General features: G+C 50.9%; 1 protein-coding gene across 1 annotated transcript; it reads left to right on the forward strand.

Moving 5' to 3' along the window:
* Window positions 1-1,504: 1,504 nt before the first annotated feature.
* On the forward strand, window positions 1,505-2,949 carry LOC147103295 (claudin-4-like). The gene has a single exon (XM_085963148.1). It carries the CDS (start codon window positions 1,505-1,507, stop codon window positions 2,174-2,176), a length of 672 nt encoding a protein of 223 aa, XP_085819274.1. The 3' UTR covers window positions 2,177-2,949.
* The last annotated feature ends 7,116 nt before the right edge of the window (window positions 2,950-10,065 follow it).

A 10,065-nucleotide genomic window follows, 5' to 3' on the forward strand; every position in this document is an offset into this window, starting at 1 on the left:
TCTGACTAGCCACATTAACGCTCCTTCCATGGCTGCAACTACCTTTATACCAGCTGATAAGGTGGCTGGTCCTATGCGGCAGGAGGGTTTTATGGGCCCCCACAACCCATACGATGAGGGAGGGGTCACCCACGCCCACAGCCACAGCCACAGCCACGCGAGTATCCCACTGGATGTCAAACCAGAATTCAAAGCCGGAAGTTCCGACTCCACTCGCCGGCATTGTCTGGAGTGGGAGTTTGAATCCTACACCTTCTGACCCAGAGGCGGGAATGCTACCACTGCGCCAAAGGCTCACTCCGCTTGAGCCAGTTTGAACTGGTTTGAGCCGGTTTGAATCAGTTAGAGCTGGTGAGAGCCGGTGAGCGCCTGTTTAAGCCAGTGAGAGCCGGTGTCTTCAGCAGAGGGGAGGAGAAAATGGGTGAGAGCAACCCTTTCCAATTGTGTACTTCTGTTCTACTTCCCAGCTCATTCAAAGTCAGAGGTATTCGATGTGAATTGTTTTAATTAATTGTGAGGCACTATTAAAAACTTGCATCATGAATTCTCTGAATTTGAATCAATTGATTGTCAGGGAGATTTTACCTGTTTTCATATTTAAGTGTTACTATCTTTACTAATTGCTCTTAACAGCCCAATAATAAGAGCATTCCACTGTTTAGTTAAAATTCCATTTGACGTCATTGGTTCCCTATTTCTTTGTGCTCAGTCACCACCCACCCCCCTCCCCCCAACAGAAATCCATCCTTTGATATCCGAGGCTGGTACTGTTCTACGAGTCGCTGGCTGCCTCATTCAAGCTTTCCCTTACACACGGAGATCAGGCTGCCGAACATCAAACCACTTTATTTGCTTCAAGTACTTTTCTTGTCATTCACTAACCTAGTCATTGGCTCTAATCAGGAATGTGCAGACCTGACCTGGGCAGCAACATCCAGTGAAATACCCTGGGATGAGATAGAAGTGTTAAACAGAGAGAGAAAGGAAGAGAGAGAAATAGAGAGAAAGAGAGACAGAGGAGCGAGGGAAACAGAGAGAGACAGTGAGAAACAGAGAAGGAGAGACAGAGGGAAATAGAGACAGAGACAGACAGAGAGACAGACAAAGAGACAGAGAGAGAAAAGAGAGGGAGACTGAAAGACAGCGTGAGAGAGACATAGACAGAGAGAGAAAGACAGAGACAGGAGAGAGACAGAGAGACAGACAAAGAGAGAGACAGAACGAAAGAGAGAGAAGGAAAGAGAGAGAGAGAAACAGAGACAGGGAGCGAGGGAGACAGAGAGAGAAACGGCGAAGGAGAGAGAAATAGAGACAAAGTCAGACAGAGAGAGGAAAGAAGAGGGAGACTGAAAGACAGTGTGAGAGAGACAGAGAGAGAAAGACAGAGACAGAGAGAGACAGAAAGAGACTGAACGATAGAGAGGTAGAAAGAAAGAGAAGGAAAGAGAGAGACACAGAGACAGAGAGACTGAACGATAGATAGACAGGTGAAATTGTGGAGAAAATGGCCAGCACAGTCCTGGAATTTCTTGGGTTCCTCATTGGTGTAATAGGATGGATGTGTGCCTGCGCAGTTACAGGAATGCCACAGTGGAAGGTCACACCATTTATTGGAAGCACCATATTGAATTCAGAGGTCACGTGGGAAGGAATTTGGATGACCTGTGTCTACCAACAGACATCGGGCAGGTTGGTGTGTGATATCTACGATTCCATGCTTGACCTCTCCGGGGACGTGCAGATGGCGAGGGCCTTCATGTGTCTGTCCATTTCCTCCGGACTTCTGGCCATCATGGTGTCGACGGTGGGAATGAAGTGTACGTACTGTGCTGGGGACAACCACAGGGTGAAAGGTTATGTGGCCACTGTTGCCGGCTCCTTTTTCATCTTGGCTGGGCTGTGCGTTCTGGTTCCTGTGTCATGGGTCGCACACAACATCATCACGGATTTTTACAACCCACTCGTGCCGGAGAGCCTGAAGTGGGAGCTGGGAGATGCTCTTTATGTGGGCTGGTCAGCCACCTGTTTCCTCAGTATTGGCGGAGCCTTTCTCTGTTGCTCTTGCCCCACAGACAGCGACTACAGACCAGGCTATCGGAAGAGTTACACAGCAAATCAGCCTTCATTGCCGATTCAGAGCCCAGCAGGTGGCTTCCCATTGAAGGAATACGTCTGAACTCTCCGCCTGGACTCCGTGTGACATTTCCTAGTCTGTAATAGCGACGGGTTTCAGCGATTGTTCCTGCTAGTTTATTTCGTATTGATACCGAGTTAGAGCCTCAAAACTGTTTAATGGTTAGCACTGCAGTAAATAAATAATTGTCTCTTCCAATGACCGATTGGTGTGGTACTGACCCCAACAGACAGATATTCCCAGGGTCCATCTCAGTTGGGGTAATGGTGTGCTCACCACTATTGACCTCTGGGACCTCAGACAAGGATAGAGAAAATAAACACATAAAAACCAGCCTGGGTTCTTGCTTTTGATTACGAGGCAATGACTCCTGGTGGGAATGTGTGAACTTAGATGTTGAGTGACAACAGAATCAGTCTTGGCCCCAACGCCCCTCCAATTCAATGTTGTGTCTTTTAAATTGTTTTCAAGGTGTAGGCAATCCCACCAAGGTCGGCCTTTATTACCCTGAGAGGGCGGTGGTGGGTCTTCTTCTTGAGTGCTTGTTTTTACAACTGAGCGGCTTACTAAACCACTTCCTACATTTCAATAGTGACTACACTTCAAAAAGTACTTCATTGGCTGTAAACTGCTTTGGGACACCCTGAGGTCGTGAAAAGCGCTATAGAAATGCAAGTCTTTCTTCAAAGGACATTAAAAGTGGGAATCAAGTCATATGCAGTCCTAACCAGGTAGGGCGAGGTAGGAGGGCTCTTTCCCTGAAGGACATTCATGAAGCAAGCTAGGTTTTTATGACAATCTGAGTAGTCATGGCCGTAGATTAACAGATTTATTAAATTCAGTTTCATAATGTGCCGGTGTGGGGTGGGGGGGGGGGGGTGGATTTGAACTGTTGATTGCTGGGTTATTGGGCCAGTAGTGTAGCCACTTCACTACCACACATACACCTGGAAAACACAAGAGTTAATTTAATCCACAAAGAGTCATAGCATTCAGGAGCAGAGAGGGGGAAAAATGAGAGAAATAAAGAAAAATAGTAAGAAGGGAGGATGGGGATTCAGTTTAAAAATCTGCAGAAAAAAAGCTGGTCTCAGTAAAAGTGACCATGAAGCTGTCGGATTTTCATAAACACCCAACTGGTTCACTACTGTTCTTTAGGGAAGGAAGCCTGCCGTCCTTACCCATTCTGGGCCTGTATGTGGCTCCAGTCCCACACCAACGTGGTTAACTCTTTAATGCCCTCTGAAGTGGCCTAGCAAACCACACAGTTGTATCAAAACCGCTACCAGTGGTTCAAGAAGAAGACCCACCACCACCTTTTCAGGGCAACTAAGGATGGGCAATAAATGTCGGCTTTGCCAGTGACACCCATATGCCGAGACTGAATTAAAAAAATGAAAAGGAGGAGCCTCAGTATGGGAGGAAACCGAGACTTCAACCAGGATAGACCACACACGTTTGATGCTCCGCAGTGTCCAGTGGGAGTCTATTAACCATCAGCATTCCCTATAAGCTGTGTGGTAGCCTGGTCATGCAGCTCTCTGCCGGTCTCACACAGCCCGGGACCGACTTTTGCAATGAAATGGTGAATAGACCGCACACCTAAAAAAAACATTATGAGGGAACATTGCTTACCATTCCTAGTTTACTGGAGCCTGAACTCAAAGGCAACTTTCCCAATAAGAGAAAAAGAAACAAGGGCCTAGGTATTCGTTCACGACGTGGCCGTTCTGTGTTGGAAGAGCGCTGCCTGTCACATTGGTAAAGGCTATAGTACAGGCCTCCTGGGCCCATGCCCGAAACAGGCTTTAGGCCCTTTGCAGAGACAATAGGTGACCTAATGTCTGTTTGAGAACCCCTTCCAAAAATTGGACTGCCCTGAATACATCCAGCACTGACCCAGACTGGAAAATACTAGAAACAACAACTTGCACTTTTAACATATTAAAATAACCCAAGGTGCTTCACAGGAGCGTTATCAAACAAAATGTTGTTCCTTTTTGTCTGGCTACGCTCCTGTGAAGTGCCTTGGGGCATTTTACTATGTTGATGTAATAAAAGAAAGATGACAAGATAAAGTCTATCTTCTATAGCTGATTCCTTCAAAGCAGAGGAGGGAATGTGTGATGCCTGAAATGTGACATAGAAAACACCTGGCACAAGCAAGCTTTTAATTACTGGATTACTGAATGGATAAATGGATAGATAAAGAAAGAGATGGATACATAGTTAGATATTTGGAATATAGGAACGGGAGGACGCCATTCAGTCCCTCAAATCTGTTCCACCATTCTATTAGATCATGGTTGAGCTATATCTTAATTCCATCTGCCTGCCTTGGCTCCATAACCCTTAATACCCTTGCATAACAAAAATTTATCAATAACAACAACAGGGCATTTATATAGTGCCTTTAATGTAGTAAAACATCCCAAAGCGCTTCACAGGAGCGATTATCAAACAAAATTGGACACAGGGCCACATAAGGAGATATTCGGACAGGTGACCAAAAGTCTGGTGAAACAGGTAGGTTTCAAGGGGCGTCTTAAAGGAGGAAAGAGAACTGGTGAGGCGGAGAGGTTTAAGGAGGGAATTCCAGAGCATAGGGCCTAGGTAGTTGATATACCTATCAATTCAGTTCATGAAAAGCGACGAGTTAAGTTAGTAACTATAGGTTTTTATTGGCTAAATAACAGAGCCCACCCTCATGGGTGATCGGATCCAACAAGGAGGAATACCAGCCAGTCGACCACCTTTATACCTGGGCAAGCAGGCGGAGCCATGGGCGGAGTCAGCTGTGGTCAGCCCAGGTATAACAGCGTGGCAAGAGGTAACCTTGTGTAGTGATACAACAGTGTAAACAGTGATAACCATAGTGTAACGATATAAACAGTGATAACCATAGTGTAACGATAGTGAACGATAAAAGTGGTTTACCACATTCACCCCTTGTTTAAATTTGAGTCCGGCGGGGTGAAGTGTACTACCAGTTCGGGTATGTCAGTCTATCCGGAGGCCTCGTAAGCCTTTCTGATCGGCGCAGCAGCGGCGGCGGAGGTGTAGTGTTCGAAGTTAAGGCTGGTGTCTGCGTGGTCGGCGAAGGCTCATGGGGTTCCGGCATGCCGTCTACCGGGGCTGGATTTGGGGGAGTGGTGGGGGGTAACGGTGGTGTCTCAGGGGTGCCCGAGGGTGCGAGGTCTCGTAAGGAGACTGTGTCCTCCCGCCCGTCTGGGTATGCCACATAGGCGTACTGGGGGTTGGCGTGCAGGAGGTCCACCCTCTCGACCAGGGGGTCCGTTTTATGGGCCCTCACGTGCTTCCGCAGCAAGACGGGCCCCGGAGAAGTCAGCCATGTTGGTAGCGAGGTTCCCGTAGTCGACTTCCTGGGGAAAACAAACATTCGTTCATGAGGGGTGGCGTTAATGGCAGTGCAAAGCAGTGACCGGATGGAATGCAGCGCTGCCGGGAGGACTTCCTGCCAGCGAGAGGTTGGGAGGCCCTTAGACTTTAAGGCTAAGAGAACGGCCTTCCAGATTGTCGCGTTCTCTCTTTCCACCTGGCCGTTCCCTCGGGGGTTGTAGCTGGTGGTCCTGCTTGCAGCAATACCTCTCGCTAGTAGGAACTGGCAAAGTTCCTCGCTCATGAAGGATGAGCCCCGGTCGCTATGTATATAGTTCGTGAACCCGAACAAGGCGAAGTGGTCGTTCAGGCATTTGATGACCGTGGTACTGGTCATGTCTTGGCAGGGGAAGGCAAAGGGGAAACGGGAGTACTCGTCAATAATGTTGAGGAAGTACACATTACGGTCAGAGGACGGGAGGGGCCCCTTAAAATCGATGCTCAAGCGCTCGAAGGGGCGGGTGGCCTTGATCAGGCTTGCTCTGTCCGGCCTAAAGAAATGCGGTTTGCATTCGGCACAGGTTTGGCAGTTCCTGGTCATGGTCCTGACCTCCTCGATGGAGTAGGGCAGGTTGCGGGCCTTAATGAAGTGGTAAAGTCTGGTGACCCCGGGGTGGCAGAGGTCGTTGTGGAGGGTCTGCAGTCTATCAATTTGCGCGTTGGCGCATGTACTTCGTGATAGAGCATCTGGGGCTTCGTTCAGTTTACCAGGCCGGTACAAGATATCGTAATCGTAGGTGGAGAGCTCAATTCTCCACCTCAAGATCTTGTCGTTCTTGATTTTGCCCCTCAGCTTGTTATTAAACATAAACGCGACCGAACGCTGGTCGGTGAGGAGGGTAAATCGTTTGCCTGCCAGGTAATGCCTCCAGCATCATACTGCCTCCACGATCGCCTGGGCCTCCTTCTCGACAGAAGAGTGTCGGATCTCAGGGCCCTGGAGGGTCCTTGAGAAGAAGGCCACAGGTCTCCCCGCCTGGTTAAGGGTTGTAGCTAGGGCGAAGTCGGATGCATCGCTCTCCACTTGGAAAGGGATAGACTCATCCACCGCGTGCATTGTGGCCTTAGCAATGTCTCCCTTTATGAGGGAGAAGGCTGCGCATGCTTCTGCTGTCAGGGGGAAGGAGGTGGACTTCATGAGGGGTCTGGCTTTGTCCGCATAATTGGGCACCCATTGGGCATAGTAAGCGAAGAGCCCCAGGGTTCTCTTCAGCGCGTTTGGACAGTGGGGGAGGGGAAGCTCCATGAGGGGGCGCATTCTTTCGGGGTCGGGGCCGATGACTCCTTCTCTACTACGCAGCCGAGGATGGCAAGGCGCGAGGTGTTAAACACACATTTCTCCTTATTGTAGGTGAGGTTCAGCCGTTGGGCCGTACGGAGGAATTTCTCCAGATTAACATCATGGTCCTGCCGGTCGCGGCCGCAGATGGTGACGTTATCTAGATAAGGGAACGTGGCATGCAGCCCGTTCTGGTCAACCATCCGGTCCATCTCCCTTTGGAAGACCGAAACCCCATTGGTGACGCCGAAGGGAACCCTAAGGAAGTGGTAGAGGCGGCCATTCGCCTCGAAGGCGGTATACTGGCGGTCCTCAGGGTGGATAGGGAGTTGGTGATAGGCCGACTTAAGGTCGATGGTAGAGAATACCCGGTACTGTGCAATCTGATTGACCATATCAGATATGCGGGGAAGGGGGTATGCGTCCAGCTGGGTGTACCGGTTTATGGTTTGGCTGTAGTCGATGACCAGGCGGTGTTTATCGCCGGTCTTAACGACTACGACCTGGGCACGCCAGGGGCTGTTGCTTCCCTCGATGATGCCCTCCTTCAGGAGTCGCTGCACCTCGGAGCTAATAAAAGCTCTGTCCCCGGCGCTGTACCGCCTGCTCTTGGTAGCGACGGGTTTACAGTCGCGGGTGAGGTTAGCGAACAGGGAGGGGGGCGGGACTTTGAGGGTGGAGAGGCCGCAGGTGGTACGCGGTGGGCGGTTTAGGAATTGCTGGTTGTAGACTGTGAGAGGGGGGGAGGGATCCACCGTATGCCAAGGTGACACTTTGGAGGTGGCATTGGAAATCCAGTCCTAGTAGGACGGCAGCGCAGAGCTGGGGCAGGACGAGAAGTTTAAAATTTTTATACTCCGTGCCCCTAACCAACAAGGTCACAACACAGTAGCCGCTGATGTCTGTTGAATGGGACCTCAACGCCATCGAGATCCGGTTGCGCGTTGGCTGGACAATGAGGGAGTAGCGGCTCACCGTGTCTGGATGGATGAAACTCTCCGTGCTTCCGCTGTCGAACAGGCAGGTCGTGGCGTGGCCGTTTACTTTGATGTCCATCGTGGACTTGGACAGGTGATGCGGGCGAGCTTGGTCAAGTGTGACGGAGGCTAGTGTATGGCTGAGCGAGCTGCTGTAGTCTGCGGGTGAGGCGGTGGTCGGGTCTGGAGACAAGGTGGCGGTCGAGTGTGGTGAACAAAATGGCGGCGCCCACGACGTTGAACAAAATGGCGGAGAAGATGGCCGCCCCCACGACTCACATGAGGCACTGCCGGCGTCGGTGGCCTTGATCAAAGATGGCCACCCCCACGACTCACACGAGGTGATGCTGGCATCTGTGGCCTGGATGAAAGATGGCTGCCCCCACAACTCGCATGAGGCACTGCTGGCGTCTGTGGCTTTCCCCCTGCAGGCCTTCGCGAAGTGGCCTTTCTTGTGGCAGTCGGAGCAGGTCGCGTTTCTTGCAGGGCAGCGCGCCCTCGGGTGTTTCGCCTGGCCACAGAAGAAGCAGCCGGCGGCCCGATCGCGGGGCTCCGATGTCGCAGCCGGTACCGGGGGTGGCAGTCCCGATTGGTTCCGGGACACCGACACTGTGGTAGGCCCCAGGGGCGGCGGTGTGAGGGGTATTGCGGCCGGAGTCGGGCCCGAGTCCCAGGGTCGCGCAGCACAGTACCTGGAGTACGCCTCGAGGTCCCGATGGGCCACTTCCAAGGAGCGAGTGAGGATAGCAGCTGTTTTCAGGTCGAGGTCCTTTGATTCCAGCAGTCTTTGCCGTGAGTAGTCTGACCGAAGGCCTTTCACGAAGGCATCGCGGATATTTCCATCGGTATGTTCTGCAGCTGTTACGGCTTTAAAGTCACAGTCCCTGCCGAGTATTTGCAGCGCCCGTAAGAAATCATCAACCGACTCTCCTGGCTGTTGCGAGCGGGATCTTAGGAGATGCCTGGCGTACATTGAGTTTACAGGGCTCCGGTACTGCTCTTTTAGCAGGTTGAGGGCGTCCTCGTATGCAGCAATGTCCCGGATGAGTGCAAATACTTTAGGGCTCACCTGGGCGGTCAAAACTCTTAGTTTGGATACCGGAGGCACGCCGGATTCTCCCAGGTAGGCTTCGAAGCAGCTCAGCCAGTGTTCGAAGTCGAGGGCTGAATTCGCAGCCTGTGGGTTTAGATCCAGGTACGGCGGTCGGAGGGCTCGCAGCCAGGCCGGCTGCTGGGGCTGTTGTAGCTGGCCGTTTGGCTGGGGCTGTTCGTTTGGCTGGTCATTTGGCTGCTCCGGTACAGACATTTCAAAATTTAGCCAATAAAATTGATATACCTATCAATTCAGTTCATGAAAAGCGACGAGTTAAGTTAGTAACTATAGGTTTTTATTGGCTAAATAACAGAGCCCACCCTCGTGGGTGATCGGATCCAACAAGGAGGAATACCAGCCAGTCGACCACCTTTATACCTGGGCAAGCAGGCGGAGCCATGGGCGGAGTCAGCTGTGGTCAGCCCAGGTATAACAGCATGGCAAGAGGTAACCTTGTGTAGTGATACAACAGTGTAAACAGTGATAACCATAGTGTAACGATATAAACAGTGATAACCATAGTGTAACGATAGTGAACGATAAAAGTGGTTTACCACAGTAGTTGAATGCACGGCTGCCAATGGTGGAGTGATTAAGATCAAAATTGGAGGAGCGCAGAGATCTCGAAGGGTTGTAGGGCCAGCAGAAACTACAGAGATAGGGAGGTGCGAATTAGGATATGGGCATTAGAGTTTTGGATGAGCTGAAGTTTATGTAGGGTGGAAGATGGGAGGAGCATTGGAATAGTCAAGTCTAGAGGTAACAAAGGCATGGATGAGGGTTTCAGCAGCAGGTGAGTTGAGGCAGGGTTGGAGTTGGGCGATGTAATGGAAGTGGAAGTAGGCGGTCTTGGTAATGGGCTCATCTCAGAGTCAAATACCAAAGTTGTGAACAGTCTGGTTCAGTCTCAGGCAGTGGCCAGGAAGAGGGATGAAACTGATGGCTAGGGAACGGAGTTTGTGGCGGGGACCGAAGACAATGGCTTCAGTCTTCCCAATATTTATTTGGAGGAAATTTCTGCTCATCCAGTACTGGATGTCGGACAAGCAGTGTGACAAATCAGAGACAGTGGAGGGGTTTAGAGAGGTGGTGGTGAGGTAGAGCTGGGTGTCATCAGCGTACATGTGGAACCTGTTTCCGGATGATGTCGCCGAGGGGCAGCATGCAGATGAGAAATAGGAGG

Source organism: Somniosus microcephalus, chromosome 20 (assembly GCF_052327205.1).
Source record: "Somniosus microcephalus isolate GS21.2 chromosome 20, FLI_Smic_1.0, whole genome shotgun sequence".
NCBI classification, from domain to species: Eukaryota; Metazoa; Chordata; class Chondrichthyes; order Squaliformes; family Somniosidae; genus Somniosus; species Somniosus microcephalus.